The sequence below is a fragment of the Vigna angularis genome, chromosome 2, assembly GCF_016808095.1.
Source record: "Vigna angularis cultivar LongXiaoDou No.4 chromosome 2, ASM1680809v1, whole genome shotgun sequence".
NCBI classification, from domain to species: domain Eukaryota; kingdom Viridiplantae; phylum Streptophyta; class Magnoliopsida; order Fabales; family Fabaceae; genus Vigna; species Vigna angularis.
Genome location: NC_068971.1, coordinates 42100664 through 42127049, shown reverse-complemented (window position 1 = coordinate 42127049; position 26386 = coordinate 42100664). Strand labels below are relative to the sequence as shown.

Below are 26386 nucleotides of genomic sequence, written 5' to 3'. Positions count from 1 at the left end.
AACGTTGAAGAAGAGAAAAACATTGTTCTCGGACATAATGAACAAAAAATAACAATCGTGTATAATAGACATAAGTGATTCTAATGTTACTCACAGTGTTAATCGGTAAAATAGTAATACGCTACAAAAATAAGGGCATTTGATTCGACATCTTTTATTCTTTTAACAGCATTACATGTTTCCCCTTTGCATATGATAAGCCTACAATCTGATCAGTTTTTTTATTAATTAGATAGATCGATAACTCCAAAAATCTTTGGTGAGATATGATCACGACCTATATTCTAATTCAAGTAAATATGGTGGGCGCCCGTGCGATTAATGGAATTAATTATAGAGAAAATGAAAATGTTAGATACAAAATATACACAACAATTTTCCGAAACCATATATGTAAAAAAAAAGTATATAACAATTTGTTCCTTTAAGAGGAAGAAAAATATACAGATTCAACAAATTATGTCATAAAGAAATGGTAATAAATCGTATTGTGCAATTATTTTGTGTGTCGTGACGTAAGATAAAATAAGTTATATATGAATAATTTTATATTCTTATTTATTTATAAATTTGATTAAATATGTTTTTAGTATATGAATTTTCATCCAAAATTGAATTTAGTCTTTCTCTCAAATTTTGAATCAATTTCATCTCAAAACTTTCTTAATAAATGGTTGGAGTTCTTCTTTCCAAACAACGTTAAATATACTTTCAATCCTTAAATTTTGACCTGAAAATGAAATTAATCATTATCCCAAACTTTGATATAGTTTGGTCATCAAATTTTAAAAATAATAGATATTATCATCTCAATCCATTTGCATTAACTTTTATTTTACGTGTTAAACAATGTTTTTTCAAGCTAACGTTTTTTAGTTGTTTACATAATTTAATATGTTCTAGCTTAAATGTAACTTAAAATTTCATTTAAAACATAAAAAATTTAAAACATAAAAAAATTAACGTTATTGACTTAAAATGATTAGATCCATTCACAATTTAAATTTGAAGATGAAAATATATTAAAATTTGATATATAAATGAAGTCTAAATTTAAAGATTGAAAGCATATTTACCCCAAATTCTATCATATGACAAACAACTTTGTACAATAGTTATGCCACACCAATGCATAAGTTATAACATGCATGTCTTCCCTTGTCCACCCTATTCTCCCTCCCCATTCCAAAATGACATTTTTTCCCTTCTCACTACCGAGCCCTCCTTCCTTACCATTCCTTCGACCACACCTTCCAATCCCACCTCTCCATCTATAAACTTGCTTCCCCACATCCACAATATGTCAAAAAAGCTTCCACCATTTGAGGGTCCAGAATCAGAACTTGAGGTGTCTATCTCTAAATAATTACTCAGCTTCCTTCTAATCATCTCTCAAACCACTCTAGTAGCCATTGCTTTTCACTTCTCAACATAGAATTTCAGGAAATGGATCTATAGTGAGTGAAATTACAAGAAATGACGACAAATCGGTGGCAACATAAGCGATGAGAGGTGGAAGTGAGAAATCAACGACGATAGAGTTAGGAGAGAAGCGATTAATAGTTGTGACGACATTCATGTGATTTGTAGTGACAAAGCCTATGTCGAATACAATGAAAACACAGAATCTTCAACCCAACATTTTGTATTAAAATGATGCCATAAATGTTAGGAAGGAAAAAGAGAGAGAGGCTTTGCAATGGAAGATGAGGCAAACATGGATAAAGGAGCCAACAAGGCTTATTGTCACAATGCCAATTAAGGGACGATCAAAGAAGGGTTAAGGGTCTAGGTTGTGGAGATTGAGGTTTGATGGGGAGAATAGGAAGTGGTGAAGCGATTGTTGATGTTGTGGTTTTTGGTGGAGAAGATGTATGAGATGGGAGGAGAGGTATTTACAAAATGAATTGGATTGGTTGGTCTAATTAAGACTCTGAAGGAGAGAGGAGGCATCATGGGTAGGGATAGGAGGGCTACTAGGACGCAGAGGGAGGGTCACAAGGAGAGGGAGGAAGGACCATGGAAGAGGCAAGAACGAGAATGAGAGGAGAGAGTGACATTGTGTCAACACGTAGGTACACGTATGATAACATTATTTGTCATAAACAAATTTTTAACGTGGTTTGATTAATATGACTACGTTTATTCATTAATAAAGACATAAAATTGATTTAAAGTATGAGATAATGATGAAATTTATCTTTTAATCCATTCATTAATAAAGAGATATAAAATTGATTTAAAATATGAGATAATGATAACATTTATCTTATATAAAAGTTCAGAAACTAAACATATTTAATCATTATAAATTATTATACAAATAATGAGTCTCATTTAATATATAAGTTTTGTGATCTTCATAAAAATAAATTTGTTGATTTTTCCTTTAGTTAACTTTAAAATATTAAAAATAATTTGTAATTAATTAAGTTTACACGTTTAATAAGTCAACTAATGTAAAACTCCTCATTAAAGGTACATGTTATCTAAACCTCTGTAAGGATGATACAAAAATGTTATTTACTACAAATGTTAAAAGCTTATTAAGGCGCCTTAACAACATCAATGTATACACAGTTTATTACTGATTTCTTTCTTGTAACCTACGAATTAACTAGGACAGACATCAATTAATTCAAGTCCAAACAACAGAACAAAACAAATGTATGCTTTCCATCGATTGAAAGGATTTGGTAGTTTGTAGCTAACATCATAATTCAAGTAACTGGTTGAATTCCTCAGCTCTGGCGTAAACGTTGCACCAAAAGTCCATGCCATCGCTCATACTTGACGAACTACCATCTATAAGCACCCCTACTTCTTCGCTAGACATTGGTTCAAATCGACCATAATCAATGCTCGGAAATCCACTTGTCTCACCGGAACTATCGTCAGATAACAATACTTCCGACCAGAAATCCTCGTCCAGTGCAAGATTGTTCTCCGGTGTGTCAATATCATTAACATGCGAGGACATGTCACAATTATTATTACTATTATTAATGCTGCTATTGTTGTCACTATTGGTGAGCGAAGACATATCGCTAGAACATTGGGGAGGAGAAAGTGGCATTTCCTCTGTGCTATTATCTTCTTTGGTTGATGCATGAACGTGAACGTTATTCACGGGGTCTTGTTGTTGGTCTAGTTTGACGCCTTGGTAATTGATTTTGGAAGCGTCCCCATCCAACTTTGGTTGTTTTTTGCTTCGTTGTTGCTCTTGGCTTTGTCGGTAATTTTGTGGCAACCTCTTCTTCAAGTGGGTGTGCCACACGTTTTTTATCTCGTTGTCTGTTCTACCAGGTAATCTCGCAGCTATAGCCGACCATCTGCACGCGGATGTTATCACAAGATTAGAACACAAAATCGATGTTGGAGGAAATATTCATTAAAAAGGGAAATAGGTTTCGTATAGCTGGCTTCACTCCTCCAAAGTCACAATATACAGTAGTAATAATAATGTTATGTGATGTGTGTTTAAATAATGTGTTGTTTTATACAAAAATTAAGCACGTGAAAAGGTTGCAGAAAAAGAGAGAATCTTGGCAGACCGACATATCCAACAGAGTATGATTTTGCTTGCCTTGAAAACTAAGAAAAAAATCAAAGTGCAAATGGGCCCAAACCATTATCTATTTAAAAAAAGAAAATATCTTTTTAAGAACCTTTTTTAATAATTTTTTTTACAACAATTCGTTTTTGTTATTGGTACATTTCAAATATAGAAATCAATCAAATAATTATTGTCAACAAATTATTAAAATATTATTAAAATATTATGGTCCTTGCAAAAAAAAAGAACAGTGACAAAAAAACTGTTCCTTTCTTTATAAAACAACAATAAAAAAAAACGAGGCTGGCGAGAAAGAATTTTATATCCGTTTGTATACTTCCAAGACTTTTATGAAATCACATGCATCTGCAATATCCATCCATCAGTTTCAGGTTACAGAATAGAAAATGACCAGACACAGAAAAAATGAAGATATTCGGGAATCTTTGGTTCACTGTTTGGAATCGGTTGTGGAGTCATTCATGGTTTTTCAACAGATTCTGTTCTTGGTTTTCGATAAAAAGAATCTTATTTCCATGTAAGGTGAAGTTAACATGGATTAAACTATAGCTTATTAGAAATTATAGTGTGAAATTCAATGCCAGACAGGTAGAAAAAATATCAGTAGTTTACCTGTTTCCCAACATTTCATGCAAACTGATTATAGCATCCTCTTCTTCTGGGGTGAAGTTGCCTCGTTTGATGTCTGGTCTCAGATAATTTATCCACCGAAGTCTACAGCTCTTTCCACACCTTAACAGCCCTATTCATCAAAAAGAGAGAAAGAGAAACTTGGTTAATGGTATAGCTATGTAATATTCTTCTTCAAATAGTTATTAGCTAAGGCATTTGAACAAGAATTAGGTTAATTTGAGACATACCAGCTAGTTTGGGCAGAGCACGCCAATTAGAATGGCCATAAATGTTGATGTAATTGATGAGAATTTGATCTTCTTCATGAGTCCATGGCCCTCTCTTCAACCCCATTTTCTCGCAGCATGGAGCTCTCCCCATTCTTTGCTTCAAAACTCAAACGATTGCTCAAAGCTTCAAGTGCGAACTCTCTTTTCTTATATATCCACACACCAAATTAAAGCAGAGATAAATCTCACTCCAGCTATTTGCTCTTTAATATGCACATAATAACACGAATGGGGAATTGATTGAGTTGTACATAACAGTACAAAACTCCTTTATTATTGTTTATAAGATATTATAATAAATTCATCATTTTTTTAATTAATTTTTGAGGTTTCTTTCAGACTATTATTGTATAGTCAAATAAAACGTGGCTTTTGCCTAATATATTTGGTTGTACAACAGTATGACATTAACTAGAGTGCACTTACTTTGATCTTCTGTCTCTCTCTCTATATCCATTGATCATTTCAGCATGTATTCCTACTTTGTCTGACTGTCCTATAGATAGTTCAGTTTTCAACGTGGTAAGTGGCTGAAAAGAACTTATTCACACGAACGAAAAGAAAAAGTTACATGTTTGAAAACATCACTGTATCTCAGCAATTTAGATACACTATTATTTTATGCATTCTATTATATTACCTTTTAGCTTTTCTCTATCATATATATTGATAGTGTGTTCATACAGTTTTTCGGCTACACACGCACATTTTACTTTAATATTTATCTATATACCAAATGCTCAAATGATTTTGTTTAGAAGAAAATACGAGTAGGAAAAGCTCTAATATCTGCAATATCTTACCACAGTTGGTTATTCAAATTCGAATTGAAATTGCATCTTAGAACTGAAATATATTGCGGTGTTGACAATTTTCTTTTTGATCACCAAACTAAGAAAAATTGATTTTTTTTTCATCCTGTGTTGTTTAAATATAAATATATATTCGGAGTCATTATTTATACTGTTGTTAAAGATGTTAGGTGACTAACTAGCTTCGAAAATGATTTTGCAATGAATGACACAGTTAGGAAAATGAGGGATATATGGTAGACGAAAACTACAAAGAGTTAGGGTTTTCAATTTGAACACAAAATATTAATTGCTTAAAGTAAATTTTGTAAAGTGGAATAAATATATAAGTATGATTCTAGCTTTGTTTTTAAAATTAATAAGGTTTAAATGTCATTTTAATCTCTATATTATAAGCTCTGCAGTTAGGCCCTTCATTTTTTCCCCCGTAAATTTACTTACTTTTTTAATAATTATTATTGTTGGTTCTTATTTCTTTATGCAATTTTGATTCTTAATATATAATTATACGTAGTTTTTTTTATATTTTGAATATGCAACAGTGAGACTGGGAGAAACTCGTAGAATACCTGTGACTAGCTTTAAGAATTTCTTATCATATATAATTTGATAATAATTCAGTTTATTCTTTAAAATAAAAATTAGAAGACTAACATTACAAGAAAAAAATTTAGAGACCAAAATTGTGGATTTGTGTGAAATATAGGAAAAAGATACAGTTAAACTAAAATTGATTTAATAAGTATGTAAAGGCATATGACCAAATGGATATATAATATGTATTCATTTATGTAACCATTTAAAAGAGAAAAATCTCACATTTTGCATATGTTACAAAACGGAAAGGAAAATACATGTCGTTGGACAAGTTTGTTTTTTCTTTTATATTATTCCAAAATTTAATAGGATGATTTCTTTGAAGCTAAAGTTGACATAATTAAGTAATAATAATGATACGACTTGTATAAATTAATATTAATATTACATACAGTAAAACGAAAAATTTAAAAACATAAAGCGACAAATAAAATATTTAAAATAAATATATAAATAATATCATCCGTTAATTAAAAAAGCATTATTAATACATTCATGATAAACAAATGAAGTGTACTTTTTAAAGGTAATAAGACAAATTAAACAAAGTCAACCAGAAATTATTTATATTAGTTAAGCAATACGTTACGATTCAGCAGCACATGAAGTACAATTAAAAAGATGCCTCGAATTAAACATGTTTTAAAACATCGAATACATATTTCAAAACTCAAAGGCGACGGAAAATGAACTTTAATTAGAATGGGACTATAAGTTTTTAAAATGGCATGGCATGCATGACACCCTTAGTAGTCATGTTGAAATTGGAGAAATGTTCTATCTCAAACGGTAAAAAGAAATAAATACAATTTCAAAAATAATTTTTTTAAATAAAATAGACATATTTTATGTATTAAATTAAACTCAAACTATTCATCTATAAATAATTCTAATTATTCATCTAAGTTTGACCAAATATTTGCTTAAAGTGACAAACATAAATAATTTGGGTGACCATTCAAACACATCCTAAAAAAGTGTAAAATAAGAAAGCACATTGTTCAAATGTTACTTTTGTGGTTTGTTTGTCTAAGTTACGTTCACAAGATGGAATATAAAACAATGCTTGAGCTTGAAAAGGATAAGTTGGCACTAAACGGTAGTGAAGTATGCTAGTTCCCTATCCTCGAGCTCTATATACCAAAGAAAAGAGAAGAATAATAATGTCTAAGAAATATTGTTTAACATATTTAAATCTATATAAAATATTCAACCAACAATAACCCAACACCACACTCTAAAATTACATGTTACAAAAAAAATTAATAATATTTTAGTTAAGATTTTTTATATACTTATTTTAATATATATTTCTAAACTAAGTCATCATCTACAACATATATAACATGTTATTGCATAATTTAAAATAGATATTAAAAAGTAACAATACCAAATGTTGGAAAGTTAAATATCATTGATATGGATATGTGACGAAATTATATGTGTTTTTAGGAATTTTTTTGTTGATTATGACTGAGTTGACTGAATAGGAAATTTGTGCTATTTTGATTGTGTATGTTAATACTGGTTTGGTATGTGAGAGGAGATTGAATGAGAATCTTGAAGTTTGCACAATTAGTCTCTAATGGTATTTTTGAAATGATTTTGTATCAATTAGAATTAATTGAGCAAGCTAAATACTCACATTTCTTTTTCTATATTGGTGTTGGGTGGTAGCAATAGAGTGTTGGGTGCCAATTACAAAAATCCAAGTCAAAGAGCTCTAGGCACCATAGCATCATTTGTGCACCATGTGCTAGTGAGCTCTAGGGGTCCTTAGCATTGGGCATTGGTATGGTATAGTTGTGTGCTCACTTAACAGTTAGCCCCTATGATGAATATTGGTATCGTCGAACACCATTGTGTATTGTGGATTATTTTTAGATTTTTTATGTTTCTCTTGTGGTTTTCTTGTCATGTTGGTACTATTATTGCATATGAAAATGTATGGGGTATGAAAATGATGTGTATATTTTGGTTTAGTAAGATGTTCTTCTTCAATTGGTATATTGATGATTTATTATGCGAATGTAGTAGTTCCAAGGTTGGAATTCTACTGTTAATCATTTGTGTGTGCTGTATTGATGCAAGAAATAGAGTAAGATTATCTTAAATGTACTAAGTATTAATTTCACATAGAGAAAGATACTTAAGGTGAGAGTTAAAGGAGTTTCTTATCAATGGATTTAGTAATCATGACTAAATTTATAAATGAGTGATTTTATCTTATTATACTTTATGATATGAGATGTGGTCATAAGATGACAAGATCCCTTGAAAAACGAAGGTAAATATAACACGTTCACAATCTTAATAAATACTTAAGTATTTTAAAAATCGTATATAATGTATGATGAGTGTGAAAGTTTCTCAAAATGATATGTGAATTGTGTGATTGCTTGAGATAGTATAGTTATTACAAATTATGAATGTATTTATTTGTATGATAGATCTTTTATTATAGTCATGACTTTAAAACACTATAAATAATACATTATTTACATTAAGGAATATATAATGTTAAAAAAATAATACATTATTTACATTGAGGAATATATAATGTTAAAAGTTGAAGATAGATATGATCATAAGAATATACTATATATTTTAAAATGGTTTTCATTTTTTAGAGAAAATATTTTTTAAGATAATTTAAGTTATTGTTTTTTTTCTAAAAATAAATGACAAATATACTATTATGAGAAGAAGAAAAATGTAAAAGTTTATTCAAACGATAGTTAAAAAACATATTGGTGTCTATAGATTTATGTAAATATCTACAGGAATTATATATACAGACAAGTTTTATAGATTAATACTCAACAAGTAGTAATGAGACGACTCTGGACTGATTTTTATTTGGTAGGATAGTATTATTTTCTTCCTACTTCATTGTCATCATATAATTCTAAGAAACAACGGAAATCAAAGTAAAATACAGCATTTTAATTAGATCACTGATGAAGTGCGGCCCATCTATTTTATTTTCTTATTTTTGTTATATTTTCGATTAAGATAACACAACACAAACAACTACATATTTAATATTTAAATTCAATAAATAGCTAAATTAATTAAAATAATTTCTAATTTATATATGTATTTTATTTTAACCTTACCTAAATATACATTTCTGTTTCAAGTAGAAGACAAAGTAGACAAAATTAGTAGTGTGTAGACTATATATATGCATACGAGAGAATGTAAAAGAGAGTCAAAGAAAGAGGCTGGCGGCATTGAAGTCGGTAGCTCAATTATTTCTTTAAATAAATAAAAGAATGAAAGACTTTGATGCATTTTTTTTATTATTATTATTTTCATGTAATAATTTGGAGGACATGAGTGAAGTAATTGAGAAAGTAGTCAAAGGCAAGAGACTTTGGGCAACCAATGCTGACAAACATTTTAATTTTCAAAACCTTTCAATTTTCAAACCTACGTTTGTCCAATTCCCAAATTGTCTTCCTTATCCTTTCAATTTCTGACCCTATTAATTGCATTAATCTTCTATGATAATTATCTTCGAATTTATATTAATCGATCAATTAGTAATGCTAAATTTTCAAATAGCCACACTGAGTAGTCATTAAGTTGTAAGAAAATAAAAAAATGAAAATACCGGTAAGAACATATAGTAATAAACTATAATTTCTTAAACAAGTTATTAGAATGTCAATCTAGGGTTTTGTTAGAAGAAAACAAAATTCCAGAAAAGAAATGATAGAAAAAAACAACAACTCTTGATTGTTTGAAAGAAAAAGTATTCATTTTAATAAATTTTCATATAATAATAAATGATTAATGTGTTTGAAGAGTTACCATATTTAAGATGTTAAAATTTATAATAATATTTTATATGACTTTATTTGAAAGAAAAAAAAAAACGAAAGTTCATAAAATTAGAAATAAGGAGACATGAAGCATTTTACGATAGCAAGTAAAAGTATATTTGCTACATACTTAATTATGTATGAAAATTTAAAAATTAATTATAATATAATAATTTTAATTTATTTTATTTTATTTTATCAGCATAAAATTCTTTTGATTTATTCTAATTTATTCTATTTTTTCTCTTTTTTCTTTTATTTATTCTGTACGAAATAAAGGTTGATAAAAAAATATTGAAGGAAAATACTTATGGCTTTGGATAAGATTTTTTTTTTGAGAATTAGTTTTCTGGAAAAAAAAAATAACAAGCACCAAAAAAATAGAAAAATCATGCATATAAGATTTTTTAAAGGTACTTTTTCATTCATTTCTATAGTCATTTTAATTTATGATTTTGTTTTTCATTCTTATTAGTTTATCTAAAACATGCCTTTAACTTCTAGACAAAAATACCGTTATATATATCATAAATTCTAAGTCTTAAGGTTAAGGATATTTTAATAATTTTCATTCTCAAAACTAAAAAAAAGAAACTCCAATTATTTACTCACCTCCCTCTTTACTCTCAAACTTTTCTCTTTCATCTCTCTCACTCTAACATTTTCTCTGTCATCCTGTGGTAGTCCAACTGAAAAAAAATCAGAAACATTGACTGTTAAACAATCTTACAAAAAATGATTTTATAATGAGTTTTCATTTTATAATTTTTGTCTTATCTAATTTTATCCAATTTTCACAAGCATAAAGAAATTGATAATTGACCTGGAAAAAATAAAAAATACTCGTTGTTAAACAATTTCTTACAAAAAATGATTTTATAATGAGTTTTCATTATATAATTTTTGTCTTATCTAATTTTATCTAATTTTCACAAGCATAATGACATCAAAGGAATTGGTAATTGGCCTGAAAAAAATCAGAAACACTCGTAGTTAAACAATTTTTTACAAAAAATGATTTTATAATGAGTTTTCATTTTATAATTTTTGTCTTATTTAATTTTCACAAGCATAATGACATCAAAAGAATTGGTAATAGGCCTGGAAAAAAATCATAAACACTCGTCGTAAAATAATTTCTTACAAAAAAATGATTTTATAATGAGTTTTCATTTTATAATTTTTGTCGTACATAATTTTATCTAATTTTCACAAGCATAATGACATCCGAAGGAATTGGTAATTGGTCTGGAGAGTTTTTTTAGAGATGATGATTCAACATATGCAGATGATGAAATTAGAGAGGTCAGTGAAGATGGTGAAATTGAAGAGATCTTGAATGAACTTTTTCCTGATTTTTTCAATTGGGACTACAATAAGAATGACAGAGAAAATGTTGGAGTGTGAGAAATGAAAGAGAAAGGGTTGAGGTGAATGAGAGAGGTGAGCAAGAGGTTGGTGGTTTCTTTTTTTTTTAGTTTTTAGAATGAAAATTATTAAAATATCCTTAACCTTATATATAAGGGTATTTCAATTGGGACTACAATAAGAATGACAAAGAAAATGTTGGAGTGTGAGAAATGAAAGAGAAAGGATTGAGATGAATGAGAGAGGTGAGCAAGAGGCTAGAGGTTTCTTTTTTTTTTTTTTTAGTTTTTAAAATGAAAAGTATTAAAATACCCTTAACATTTTTTATTTACTAAAACCCGATACACATTACTAAAATATACCAACTGAAAAACAAGCGCACGCACACACACACACACATATATATATATATATATATATATATATATATATATATATATATATATATATATATATATATATATATATATATATATATATATATATATATATATATATATGCAACTGTACAAATTATCATGCATTTACATTCATTTTATTTTCCTAAAATTTCCAATTGTATATTTTAATTTCATTTTCTCATTTTAAGTTAAACGTTATTTTAAAGATTTTAGGACTTCTTTAACTTACTTGCAAAAACTCTTTCTGTTTTTAGATTTTTTTTTAAATAAATGTTAAGATATCATTTTTTTACTTTGTTTAAAATATTAGAAACAGTGAAAACTAGAAACTGTATTCTTAAACAAAACAAATTTTGAATTTAATTAAATTATTTATAATTTAGATGATTAAGAATAAAAATAATTATGTTAAGAGTTAAAATATAGTTAAATGATTTTTTTCTTGTTTTCAAAATAAAGATTATTTAATAAATTTGCTAACTTTTATACAAAATCATAAGAAACAATTATTTGAAATGGAGTATAGTTAATATACGATTCTCTCGATTTTTCACATACACAAATATAAAATTATAATTAAAAAATAATATAATTTTATCCAAAATCACAAATTTTATTCATTTATATAATAAATTCATGTAATTATGATCTTTTATATCATTTTATATTCACTAACTAATTAATCATGTAAACACTTATAATTCAATAAACTAACAGCTTGAAATTTATAAGTTAAAAATATATTAAATATTACAAAAACTTCATTTATTTTTGAAAATTGATAATTTATTGACAAATATTATCAAAGAATTGGACACTTATTTTGATCAACAAAAAGAAATAAAAATACAAAATCTATTAAAAAATCTGTTGGTAACTCATCATCACAATTATTAGTGGAGAATTTTGTTAGATACTTCTATGAAAAAAAAATGAGTACACAAGATTTGTCAAAAAGTTTTGTTAGTAATTTATCATCATAATTGTCGATTAATGTTTCTCTCGATACGTTACAATCACAATTATTGATGATTAATTTTCTTCGATGAATTCATTTATACTTTGACTGACAAATTTTTTGCATAATTTATTGATGTTTTATATTATATGAAGGTTATATAGGTGATAAAAAAGAGAAGAAGAGGAAAAGAAAAGAAGAAGAGAAGAAGAGAGGACAAGGTGGCTGGGGTGAAGTGGAGGTTGGTGGGTGATGTGAATGCTCCCCAATGATGCATGTTGCAGTAATACGTGTTGGTGACATTGATGATGGACTGTTAAGAGTGTAAATGACGATGATAGTGGTGACCTGAGTTAGACAAGGAGGTATAAGAGAAAGAAGTGAAGGAAGAGGTAGTAAAGAAAGAAGAAGACAAATAAGATAATGACGAGATCTTGATGAAAAATGACTTGGATTGGTGGTGGTGGTGCAATTGTCGGATGGCAAAAAGTATCGAAAAAATAAACAAAAAAAAAGAGGAAAATAAAAGGAGGAAGAAAACTCTATTGTGCATTTTATCAATAAATATTATCAACCATTGTTTACCTATAGACAATTATCGACAAATTTGAGTCTATCAATACTTGCTGACAGATGTTTGTATTCATTGATAAATTTTATTGATGAATTTTTGCTTTTTATCGATAAAAGTAATTTCTCGATAGATATATACTACTACTAATGAATATTAATCATCAATAATATACAATTTTCTTATTCTATTATATCAAACAAATATTTGGTAGATGTAATGTTTTTGAAATTCTTACACAAATTTGTTTCTTCACATGCTTATCTAATGCGTAAAGTTAATTTTTAAATTTTTGAGATATTAGACATTTATTTTAACGCTTTTTAACAATTTGTTTAGGATAAAAATAACAATAGTAATTATAATAAGAAAAGGAAAAAGAATAATAATAATAGAAAATTAAGCATGAATTCTGCCAATAGGGGTAAGAATATACAACATAATTCCAATTGGCATGACATATAATGAATGAAACCATCCCAAATTCATTTTAGCATAAATCATCATTTAAACCATAATTTGATTAGCCTCGTATATATCAACACGTGATAAACAAAAGGTTGGGAATCACAAAAGCAAGATGAGTACGTGTGTGTCATAATCTTAACAAGTTGGTGAATGAGAGCATTGAGTCAACCTCCTCATACATATTAGTTGAACAACATTATCGAAGGACCAACCTTATACATATCAACCTATTAACTCACCATCAAGGATGTCGACAACCAGAATATTCCACATGTCATTACAAATCTCTTTACCATTCAACTATAACCTAACCCTAATCACCTTAAAATCCTATTACCAACTTTCTCCCACTTTATTAACCCCAAATTTTTGTTGTCCATACATAAGAACTTTTCCAAAACAATTCATTCATCTACTCTCTTAATAAAGAAATGTACTTCGTCTATTCATTACAAACAAAAGGAAACTAATCTAACTAAACTTGTCCATTTGTTAATCACTTATTCACTACTTTTAAAAATCCAATAAATATTTTAAATTATCAAAATTGATCACAAAATAAATGTGGGTCAATTCTCCCTTTAAAATTTAAATATATTTTTAAGCTCTTGTTTATAATAATGATAATTAGAAACATATGTGATGACCATTTTAAGACCTTGAATTTTATAATTAAAATATTTCTAGTAGATGTACAATTAATACCATATGAAGATAGTGATTTATATGAGTTTTCTGTCTATCATTATAGAGATTAAAAATATGTTTACTTTACAAAAGCAAAAAGAATGTGCTTAAAACAATATGAAAATTATGTGGGACACCTCACACCTGTTTTATCCTATACTTTTTAGTGAGATGTGTCAATATTGCTAGCGTGATACTTTGATTAATCTTAACAATTTAGTATATTAACAATCAAAAGATAAAAGATACGCAATTGAGGAACAAGATATGTTTTACCAAAAGATGTGCACAGGCAAATTTTTTTTACCATATATATCATAGAGACTAAAGGAATCAAATTTGTATTCTTATTACCATTTCCAATATATTTGCCATGATTTTTTATTAAAAAAATTATGTAAGATCTAGCTTTTTTTTATGAATAAAATGTTAATAAACAATTAAAAGTTTATAAATAGAATACAGGTATTCATTATTTATTTTATATTAAGAATTTTATCTTTCTAAAAGCTTAATTTCTCTTAACTTATATTATTAATTTAAATAAGTAGGTAATACTCTTAAAGATTTTGTTTTTTTTTTTCTTTCTTTGAATGTTTTATAAATAAGTAATACCGTTGATGTAGGATTAATGGTTGTAAATTTAACAAAAACTCTATTGAATTTTTTGGAAAAGAAAGATGAGAGATACTAAACACACGTAAATTCTAAAAAGAAGTTTAAGCAGAGTTTAAAATTTTCTCGAAACAAGTGTTAGACAATTTTCAAATAGTATTGAACCCTTAAAGTTTTTCAGAAACATTTATTTTTTTTTAAAACAAAAAATAAGAAGACTTATTTTTATACTGATTTACTCCAAATTGAGTTATGGTTTGTTCTCCCTTAAATATTCTTAAGGAATTTTACTAATCTTTAAAAGATTACAAACGAGTTTGACCATTCTTGATTTTACAAACTAACTCAACTGGTTAGACGAGTTTCACCACTAGTTAAACCAATAAGTATTTTAATTCACTTTTAAATATACAAAACAACAAAGTGTTTTTGAAAAACAACTATAGATTATTACTTTCATAGATAGGATATATTTTTCAATACAATAAATATCTGAAAATTTGTAATAAAGCTTATCTTTTTCAAAGAAAAAGTCTACACGATGTAAGCTTGAGAGAATGAAGACAACATAAGAGCAATACTAATTCTTGATTTTTGTTTCTTCTCTTTATGCAATCATCTTTATATAGATTTTTTCAAAAAAGATTAGTTACTCAGAAGTATTGACTTTCACGTAGGATGGGTAGCCTTTATGTACGAAGTCAGATGTTATGTTGCTTCTTGCACAAGCAACTATGTTGTTTCTTGCACAAGCAACTATGTTGTTTTTACAAATGCATCAAACATAAAACATTAAGGAAAAATTCCTAGAATATCTTGCCATATTTTATCATTCTTTTGATTCAATGCAAAACTTTTGAATAAAACTATGTACTTTAATGATCTTCACAGAAAAAAAGAGTACGATACGACAGACAACAATAGAGTACTTATTCATATATATGTTAGATGTGTTAGAAGCTCTTAAGCATTTAGGCATAGTATATAGCATTTAGCGAAGTTTGCTTGGAGTAACATTTACCATTTTGAATAACATTTACACACATAATGTTTAGTATATTAATTCTAGATGATCCATTTGATAAACATTATTTTATTAAATAATTATATTAAACTAGTCCCATGTTGGAAGTCACACATTGACTAGAGATAAAGTCAATTTATAATATATAAGTGAGGTGCAAGCCTCACCTTACAAACTGGTTTTGTGGGGTTGAGTTAGGCTTAAAACCCACTTCTAAGATGGTATCAGAGTCATGGTTAGAGTCTATCCTAACGAGTTCTAAGTGGACCTCTGTTTTCACCTGTTGTCGGGTCGCTATCGGACCATCCATTAATTTCTATTATTACGCACGAGATGTCTATACCTCGACGTGGTGTTAGAAGTCCCAAAAATAATACATAAACACTCAAAAATAAATAATCATATTATCACTTCAAAAAATAATCTACATGCATTTTTTTTTCTAAAATATGTATAGTTTAAATAAAATTTAACAGTCTATATTTGTAATTTTTATTCCTCACGATGAAAACATTTTCATTTAATACAGTTTCTCTATATTCTATATTTATGATTTTAATTGTTCATTTCTGTCGACATAATATAAATCAATATAAAACAAAAAAGATGATGTCACACATGATGTCATCTATTAATTAGGTTAAAAACGGCACACCACTTTGAAGCTATGATGATGATATCGTGATCTCCGTGAAAAATATGATCCAGTGATTTGAATTTTTAATATGCATAACAAGTCCAGCTCCACTAAGATGACATTTTAGAAGTTAAATAAACATGTATACCTAATTACTTTATGAGAACATGAAAATGTGTCGCAGTCAAATTATTTGAACCCCACTTTTGATTGTTTGGTTATTGAAAGTGAGTTTTTGAACTTTTTCTTTTAAGGAAAAACAAAAACTCTTAAATTGACTTCTAACCAAAGTACGAATTTTGATAATTCTAATATTGTTCAACTAACAATCATGTTAAATATGATGTTTGAAACACTTTTTTCCTAGCTAGTTAATTGTACTTGGACCAAATTTCGATTCACTAAAGCTCGTATTTTTCTCCGTTTGGGTAAACCTGCCCGTATATTTTATTCAGAGCTGCAAAAAAAAGTGGATTAGATTTAAAGTACCAAAGTTAGTTTACGAATTAAAAAATAATACAGCAAATTAGATCATTCCGCCTCATCATTTATAGTATATAAATAAATATAAATTTTATTATAAATTGAGTTAAATTTAAAACTTATTTTTTATTAATTTTTATTGTGATATCAAAATCATTACATGTCTCCTGTTAATAAGATTATTTTAATGTTTAATGTTTATAATTGAGTGGGAAAAAATATTATTTTAGAAATTATATTTATAAATTGAATTAAATTTACATTGTGTTTGGATCGGGGAAGATAATATTTATGCAAATGAAAGAACGAATATCGATTATATTTGGTTTAATGAATTTGCAGCAATTTGTGAGCGGTTGATAGTCTTATCTGATGATACTAGCTAAAGTGACGAGAATTAGAGTTATGTGGTTCAATTTGGCTGGAGAGAGAAATTGATTCTCCCTTTTCATTTTACATCCAGAATCGATTTTGGTCCTTTACACTGCACCCTATAACCGATTCACCACAACATGGATGTGTAACCTTGTGTCTCTATTGGTAGTTGTTGACTACACCAATAAGCACGAACAAAATTTTATAATAATACTAATAATAAATATTAATAATAATTGTAATTATAATATTAATAATGATAATAAATTAATAATAATAATAATTATTATTATTATAACATTAATGATAAAAAATAATATTAATACTAACCATAATAATAGTAAAATCAATAATAATTATGATAATACTAATACTAATAATAATAATAATAATAGTAATATTCTTATCATTAACAACAACTATTTCCACTTCATTTAAATATAATTAACACTAATTATATTTTAATTTTAAATTATTTTTATAATTAAAAGTAAAATAGTAATCTTTTATTTTTATCAATTAAAACATTTTTTAATTTATCATCTCTATTAAATCACTCATTAACTTTCATAAACTTTCATCTCAAATCTCATTATTTTTCATAATCTTCTCCTTAATTCAAACAACCCCAACTTCAACTTCTTTTTCCCTCAAATCCACCTTCAAATAAATTTTTTCTCTTAATTATTTATATTAAAAAGTATGGAAATTTATTTTTTTAATTTCAATTTATTTACATTATGAAACTTAATTTCGGATACTGTTTTATGGAGTATAATAAAAAAGTATAAATAAGTAGAACCAAATTATTTACTTTTACCATTAAAAATATGACAAATTATTTATAAAAAATAAATAATTTATAAAAAATAAGAATTTGCATAATAATTAAAAAAATAATCTAAACAAGTATAAAAAATATTAATTATTATATACTCATTCAAATGGTAAAATATTATGCTGTAAAAGAAACTTTATTTATATAATTATAATTTGTTGGATGGAACACTTGTCAATAAGCAAAAAGTTATAGTCATGAATCATGGTACATAAAAACATAACAAGTATCACAATTCAATTGTGATTCAGCTTACCTAACTTCCGACACAGTACAATTGACGTATCATCATCACTCTTAACAATTGTCTCGTTAGAAATCAAATTCATGATTTTAATTCTGATATCAATTGTTAGATAAACACTTATAACTATACAAAAAGTTATAGCCAATAATAGTCAATATCCAACTCTTTATACTTAAAAACATGGTATTCGTCACTAGATAATTGATACACTCTACAACATAATTATTTGTAGTTTTCTTTTTAAAAATAATTAGAGATTAAACAGTAAAATAATTTTAAATTTGATTATTAAATCCCTCAAATATAACACTAAAAACATAATAAACTTAACATACCAAAAATCCATATATAATATTAAAAATAAAACTTAGTTTTAAGTCATAAATACAATTTTTGTCATCATGCTAACAACTTCTTTAGTTTGACCCCCCAGCTTGCGTGCAACCTTATCCTAAGTTCATCTTAAACTTGATTCATCCATAATTAGGCATGTGAGAATATTCTCTTCAAAATACATTTGAGAATATTAGTATGTGAAAACTGAGTTTGATTCTTCTTAAATTTTTAGTATTATCTCTTTATGTATCTTCATAATATATTAATGTATACTGATTTTAATATTTTAAAATATAATAAAAACATTTTTAATACATCAAAACTGATATATTTTAAAGGTATAGAAGAACAATACAAAGAAAAAATGCATTCGTCAATAACCATCTTTAAATTCGATAAATATTTTGAAATATCAGACTAGTAGTGATGATGATAATCTCTAATAAGTTAGCAATTATAAGTATGTGTGTCTAAACATAAAAGTAATTAGTTGGATCACCTTGAACAGTGATATCTTTCGAAATTGTTTAACAATAAACATGTTTAACCAAATTCCTCACTACAGGCTACAGCAGGTAAATTAGATGTAAAATGAAACATTAGTTGAAAAAACTATTAAATTAACGAGAATTGATATTTAATTTATTTCACATTCAAAGAAACTTTTGTACGTTGAACAAAGAACAGAAACATACATATATTTGTCAAGCACAACTCAATAACTCGTCAATCACATTTTGTTGTATTACATTTATCCAACAGCATAACAGTCCTAAAAATTAATAACTTTCCACTAACTACTAAATAGCTGTTAAGATATTTTATTAAATTAAAAGTATTTCATAAATTAATGTTTGAACTAATAATAAGATGGGTGAAAAGGTACGAAAGAGAAATAAAAACAGCTTTCTAGCTAACAATCTCAAGTTCTATCGTTCTTCATCACTGGCTAGCAAATAATACTCATTTGAACAACTTTTGCTTTCTCCCGTTTGAAAAAGAATGAGCAAGAAAATAAGGCGTTACTAAGTTTGAAGTTATCAAATAGACCAAATAAAACATTGGGTATAATTATAATATGAATTTGTGGCTAGATATAAACTCACGAGGCAAACGAAGTTGTGCAACTTGGAATTTTTAATTAGGAGCATTATAATGCAAAACGGCTCCCAGTTCCATCCAAAAACCGATCAGTGTGCCACCCTTTGTTCTGTAATTCTTTCAAGAATATAGGAAACACACCATTCATTTTATGATAAGCCTCGTGCATGATACTAGCACTGAGCTCATGACGAGAGGAACTCACAACTTGTGCAGCATATGCAGCAACTAGCCACCCTCTCAATGCATCTTCACCACTAGCATCTTGCTCCAATACCATGTCAACGCATTTATTCCCAAAGTTTAAAAGAAACTTCTCCTCATGGAACACTTGTTTCAATTCAAGAAGCCTGGAAGGCCTAATGGCCTTGTGCACAGCCTTCCCCACTTTTACATTTCCCGTATCTTCTTTGAGTTGCAGATTAAACAGCAGATTTTCCCTATATCTTAGATCAGAAGGGCTTGATACAACTCCTGCCTGCATTGGAATTCATCAACCAGTCAATCAGCATTTCAATTTTTTTTTTCTTTTTACAAATAATGGACGGGAAATTATGAGAGACGGATTCAGTGACTTTTTCCCGGAAAAAGTCATGTAAATATAGTTAATTTTCATGTGTTGAATGACCAATTTCAATTTTCCAAAAAATACAAAAGAAACTAGTTAAAAATTGAACAAAGTTTACTAAAGTTGCATGATTTTTCCCGGAAAAGAAAAGTCACTGTATCCGTTCCCGAAATCATGAGTTTTCATTTACTTCAACACTTAAAACTAAACCTTGAGAAAATCATCCACCACCATTGCAGTTCTTCGTGGATTCAAGGTATTGATAGGAGTTGCTCTCATTTCTTCAGACACGCTGTATAAATGTATAATTGAAAGGAGAGGACCCGCAACCAACTGACAAAAATAGTCTCAAAATTTCATCAGCTGGAATCATCAGACTTCAATACAAGTATAATTATCATTAAGATATGCAACATGATCAATTATATCTCTATAAAGTGAACTAGGAAACAAATACTTGTTTCCTTTTACATTCTGAGCAATGATCCTGAGTGCAATAAATACGACCAATGATTGAAAGGATGGTGGATCCACAACCAACTGACCGAAAAAGTTTCATAATCCACAGTTCGGAATTATAAATAAAATGAATACTTGCATCTAGAAAATGTTTCCTTTAATATTTTGAGTAATGGTTCTAATTGCAAATAAAGAATACATATACACCCTACATGCCCATGACCTCATCAACATTTGATTCCAATCTAGCCTTCTACTGTAACTTTTGGTTTAAATTGCACACGTTAAATTTTCATCACTAGCCATTACTATTTATTCTCTAACTTCTGGTTAAAAATTACATATTAAGCTTAGCAATTTAACAAAACAATTTTCAATCTACCTCTCTATTGAAGTTCTGGTTTATTTTGCAGGTCATCCCTAAAAGAAAAAGAAAATTAACCTTTGGGGGTTGATGAACGTTAAACTGCTATTTAGCACAATTTATCCTAATAATTTTGACAGCGCCTAAGAATTATAAACCGAGTAGTACCAACTTGCATTGTTAAGAAGATTAAATGAAGACTTAGCCTTCCCTTGGTGAAAGCTGGAATATAATCAAGAAGCTTAATCTTGAGTTCTTTCCGAAGCTCAGTCCAACTTCATGGAAAATCTCTCCTAAAAGTGAATTATGTTCCCTCCTACCCATTTCTATATAAATTAAAATACATTTTATGGGGGGGACGGGTGTTGAAATGGCATGTAATATTGTGATCAACTTCAAAATTTTTCACATAATGTTTATATATTTCAATTCTCAAGCCTTTCAGTAATAACCACGTCCAAGAACATCATCACATACATTGTTAGCGCAAACTAATTGCAAGAGTCAGAACCCACAGTTAATAGAACACCGAGGCCCAAGAAAGAATAAAAGCTCTATACCTTTCCCTGCATTGATGCGCAGATAGTAGATGCTAATTGAATTCCAACTCCAATTCCTATAACACTAAAGAGAGTTGAGAAAGCCTCCCCTTTAGCAAATAGGTCGCTGAGATTTCCTTCTCTAGCAAATGAAGAATATATGGGCAACCTTGTTGCTCTTGCTGCAACAACTGCTATCCCCTGTTGACTCCACAATAACAGAAAGAGAAGTAAGTTGCCTAAAATAAATGATACTTTCACTCAAAATCCAGAACAGGATGCTAAAATCCCCAAACATGACAAACATAGGGTTGAATGAGCCATTAGATATGAGCCAACTTTATATTGCAAACTCTACCGAAATATTTAATTATTTTTGAAGAACTTAAACCTTTGCAAAATTTCCCAAGCCTGCCACTTCAAGAAAAAGATGTGGGCATAATGGAGAAAGAACTTCTAAGCCAATGCCTATATCATAGAGAACATCAGCTGCAGAAAGTATAAAGCTAATTGTCAGACAACTTGAGAACTTAGCAATTAAGAGCTAACATAATATATCAATGAGAGAAGGCGGTGAAGAAAAGCACCAGCCCACATGCAAACCTAGCAGTCTCCAACGTTTAGGCTCAGAATCCATTCTAGCACCCCAATTGCTACAGATCACCTTCCCCACATGTTGCATTCCATCCTTCAAAATCTGGACATAAGCCAGAGAAAACATCCAGTTCATACATAAAACACATTCCATGGTGACTGCTGATTTGAGAAATTGTCAATTTGAAATTAATATCACATTACCCAACTAACAGCTGTCGCTTGTGCAGGAGTGGGCCGCAACCCTGCAGCAAATAGTAAGGACTGCAGAAGAATAAGCATAGAGACCAAGGATATCCACTTAATTATTTCATGATAATCAATTCATGAAAAAGATTACGTAATACATAATTACAATCAACAAATATTACTAAGTATGAATAAAGGGTACTCTATATCTCAGTTGTCAAGAAAGCAAGTTTGATTTTCCAATGTCAAGGAAAGGAGCATTTTCCATTACATCCTTTATGAGTGTTTCATGTTACCGGAAGAAGACCTGAGTTGATAGCACCGATAGCGCTGCCCTGGTAACATGTTGCAGGGCTCGAAACTGTGTGTATCTAAGGTAGCCTTCATTCACACTGGAAGAGAAACACAAAAAAACTCTATCACTGAACAAGCTTTCCTAGTTTCTACACCATAAACCATAACATATTTTTAGGAAAAATAAATAAACCTGTATGGATATCCCGAGGGATAAAATTTATTCATGAAAGCTCCAACCACCCTTTGGTAGAAGGGCCTGGAATCACCAACAATCACAACCTACAAAGAAACTAAAAACACTTGTTAGGGTGAAGAAAGCCACACAAACACTTTGAAATTCAAACACAAATAATTTTAGAACACGACCCATACTTTGCTTACCCACACAAACACACGATATCATATCACAAATTTGAGTTTTAAGAGTCAAACAGCTGACATAACAGGAAGAAATCAACACCATTTCCAGTTGTGTTAACATCAAATTATAAATTTCAGCTTCTGAAGTGAGTTGACGTTGACCAAATTCCTAGCATACAAGTCATGAGGGTTTTGAAAATAACATGTTTGTTAGATACGGAGCGTAAAAAAAAAGAGACATTGAAGAGTGACATACGGAGAGTCGACCATCGGGCTCAAACTGGTGTTGGCGACAAACAGAGTCCGAGGTTTCGAACCACAACAGGGAGGCTTTACCCTCTTTCTTCTCCTGTGTTTTCAATAATTAATTCGAAGTTTGAACCCACATAAATAAGCCACATAATAACAAACGAAAAGAGAGAGAATGGGTGCAGAACAGAACACCATATCCATGGAGAATTAACGAATTGCTTCGCCGGCTACCCCAAAAAGCCTCCGCTACGCTATTTACAGAGCTTAATTTTCCATCGGCGTTTTAATTACTAAATGTTGTGTTTACGACAGAGTAAAGGGTCATGTTTAACTATAATAATCACTCACCAAAATGTTTAGCCATAATTAAGTAAGTTTATCAATTTTTGATTTTGATTATTTTAAAAATTATATCCAATTATTGCTTCTAATTGACTGATAATGTAATTTTTTTTATTTTTGGTACTAGCTAGAATGTTTATTTCTATGAAATTAAAACATAGAGAATTAATCCTTTTAATTGTATAACCATATTTTAGATTTATAATCAAAACTCCAATTTCAATTTAAATATGGGAGTTCTAACTTAAAAAAAGATTATTTTTTGTGAATGACAACTTAAGAAAAAAATGTTTTACTCAATAAGCCATTTTCGCGTGTATTAGAAAATAAATTACTACTGCGACACGTTTAGCGAAAAATATTTATATGTTAGCAAATTTTATTTATTTAACCTTTTAATTTAAAAGGCTTTTACGATAATAATTACGCAAAAAAGTACATTCAAAATTTAATAAATGTTTTTATCATTATAAAAGGCTTTCACAATAATACATAATAATACTAAATATTTATCAACGAATCTTTTAAAACTTTCATACTAACTAAACACAAATATATAATAAAAAAGATACCGAACTTTTTTTCTAATCATAAAAGAGCAGAGTAATTGTTTGATAAAAATAAGTGGCTACTTAAAAATTATAATTTGAGTAGTAATCTCATTATAAGAAAGTGGCAGAAAAAACAATAGTTAACGCTCATATTTTTAAATAATAAAATACAAATAAATATATTTTAAAATATTGGATGAAATATTACTGACCCACCATTAAATTCTAAATCTTAAACTCAATATTAAATCATACATTTTTTTAAGAATTTGGTTAAAGTGCATTCTTTTTAAGTTTCTAAGATAAAACAATTAATTTTTATAATAATAAATTTTATTTGATTTTTTTTAGATTTATTTATAACATTTGAGCTTAAAGTGGTCATTTTTAAAAATAAAAATAAAAAACCCAAAAGACGTGTTTTGAGTAAAAAAAAAATGTATATTCTTTTGCATTCTTTAAGTGAAATATGTTACATTTTAATGTATAATTACACATATTTTTTTTATCTTTGATTTAAAATATAAACAATATAATCTTTAGATCTTCTACCTATTTGGTAATGATTGTTAGATATAATTTTTGTCCAAATTTATTGTAAGAACTTAAAAATTTGTATTTTAGAATTAATAGTGTATTTTAAATAATAAGAGTTTCTGTTGATTAGTGATTATAATGGTGTGTCCTAAACATTTGTGTTGTTCATAAGGACATTTACGACTTCTTGTGCGTCTAAAGGTGTTTTTGAGGGTTATATAATTGTTTGGTCATCTTTCAGATCAGAGAAACTAATTACCTTATTTGAAAATTATAGATGCTTTACAATTTTTAGTTTGCATGATTGGTTGGCACGAAATTGGTTGAACTGTTGATATTAGTGCTTGAGTTGTTGAAAATCTATTTGTGTTAAATGTTTATGTGTTAATTGCATTGTTTGAATTGGTGTTGCATTGAGGAACCTAGGATTTGATCATTTGAGCAAGTTGGTATGTATCCTGACATTGAAAGTTGTTTTTGACCAAGGTATTAAGTAAGGAATACCAATTTGACCATTTTGAATAGGTCTCTTCTTCCCCAAATCATAGTTTTAAGTATGTTGATTTTTGGTGTGACGTTAATCGATGACAAGCTAACGGTTGAATCTTAGTTCCTTGTGCAAGTGTGAGAGCATTTTAGCTCCAGAGTCTTGAATGTGCAAAAATACGAACGCTTTGGCGTCAACTATTTTTCACGATTTGGAACAATTTAATTTTGGGTCGCTGAGTTGCAAAAGGGTGTCACTGAGCGTGACATTTTGCAAGAAGAATGATGTTGAATGCCATGACTGTCATTGAGTCTTGTCTTTTGCAAAAGGTTTGGTGTTGAGCGCTATGACTGTTACTAAGTGTTGTCTTTTGCAGGGTCTAGAACTAAGCACCACTTTTGAGCGTTAGTGTATATGTTGATATTTTCTTATGTTTTGGTTTGTTTGAGATGAATTACTTTGGATATGAGATATATTTAAAATGTATTATGAATTGATAACATGGTTGTGAGTATGTATGGTGAATTTTGTGAAAGGAATTTCAAGGAGAAGTTTTTTATAGTTATTTTAATAGTGTATGTATTGATGTATGTATTCCATATTAGTAGTTATCCTATTATTCTAACAACTATTCAATCTTAGGTAGAGAAGGATGAGGTACATGGTGAGAGGAGTAGGAGGTTCTAGTTTAGGGGCTTTACCTTAACCAAAGACGTTAATGGACTAGTCTTATGTGTGGAAGGGTGAAATTCATTCATAATGGCTATATAGAGCAGTAAAAGTCACCACAAGTGCATAACTCATTAGAGTCTGATATCGATACATGTATTCAAATGGTTGATTCTAGTAAGAATGATTACATGTGTTAGGAATTGTTGATATGAATGTTTATATGTATTAATATCTTTATACATGTTGTATGATTGTTTTTTTTGGTACATTAGCTTACCATTTCTACTTTGTATGTTTATTTGTGATTTTTCTTGTTTGTGATTTTTCTTGTTTGTAATGATCACCTTA

The 26386-nt window shown here is 28.5% G+C and overlaps 2 protein-coding genes across 9 annotated transcripts; both read right to left on the bottom strand.

The window, feature by feature from the left end:
• Positions 1-2486: 2486 nt before the first annotated feature.
• LOC108323256 (transcription factor MYB13) lies at positions 2487-4625 on the bottom strand. The gene is made up of 3 exons (XM_017555648.2): positions 4438-4625; positions 4190-4319; positions 2487-3332 (listed from the first exon to the last, which is right to left on the bottom strand). The coding sequence occupies exons 1-3, from the start codon at positions 4568-4570 to the stop codon at positions 2714-2716; spliced, it is 882 nt and encodes a 293-aa protein (XP_017411137.1). The 5' UTR covers positions 4571-4625; the 3' UTR covers positions 2487-2713.
• A 14820-nt stretch (positions 4626-19445) lies between these two features.
• LOC108323220 (protein root UVB sensitive 2, chloroplastic) lies at positions 19446-23750 on the bottom strand. Of its 8 annotated transcripts, XM_052873746.1 has the most exons (11): positions 23642-23740; positions 23454-23546; positions 23219-23366; positions 23028-23116; positions 22848-22932; positions 22556-22615; positions 22345-22454; positions 22149-22263; positions 21779-21958; positions 20606-20728; positions 19446-20305 (listed from the first exon to the last, which is right to left on the bottom strand). In XM_052873746.1, the coding sequence occupies exons 4-11, from the start codon at positions 23060-23062 to the stop codon at positions 19877-19879; spliced, it is 1137 nt and encodes a 378-aa protein (XP_052729706.1). In that variant the 5' UTR covers positions 23063-23116; positions 23219-23366; positions 23454-23546; positions 23642-23740; the 3' UTR covers positions 19446-19876. The 8 variants fall into 8 exon arrangements, with proteins under 8 accessions (XP_052729706.1, XP_017411086.1, XP_017411087.1 ...); XM_017555597.2 differs by lacking the exon at positions 23219-23366 and having other exon boundaries at positions 23642-23750; XM_017555598.2 differs by lacking the exon at positions 23219-23366 and having other exon boundaries at positions 22149-22246; positions 22361-22454; positions 23642-23750.
• Positions 23751-26386: the final 2636 nt, after the last annotated feature.

Excerpts from the sequence above, each read along its gene's own strand:
- LOC108323256 (XM_017555648.2), bottom strand. The coding sequence starts at position 4,570 with ATGGGGAGAGCTCCATGCTGCGAGAAAATGGGGTTGAAGAGAGGGCCA. Across the intron at positions 4,320-4,437 it reads TGCTCTGCCCAAACTAGCTG|GGCTGTTAAGGTGTGGAAAG; the intron begins GTATGTCTCAAA and ends TTTGATGAATAG. Across the intron at positions 3,333-4,189 it reads CATGAAATGTTGGGAAACAG|ATGGTCGGCTATAGCTGCGA; the intron begins GTAAACTACTGA and ends ATCCGCGTGCAG.
- LOC108323220 (XM_017555597.2), bottom strand. Across the intron at positions 22,933-23,027 it reads CCCTCGGGATATCCATACAG|TGTGAATGAAGGCTACCTTA; the intron begins GTTTATTTATTT and ends TTTCTCTTCCAG. Across the intron at positions 21,959-22,148 it reads GCTTGGGAAATTTTGCAAAG|GGGATAGCAGTTGTTGCAGC; the intron begins GTTTAAGTTCTT and ends TGGAGTCAACAG.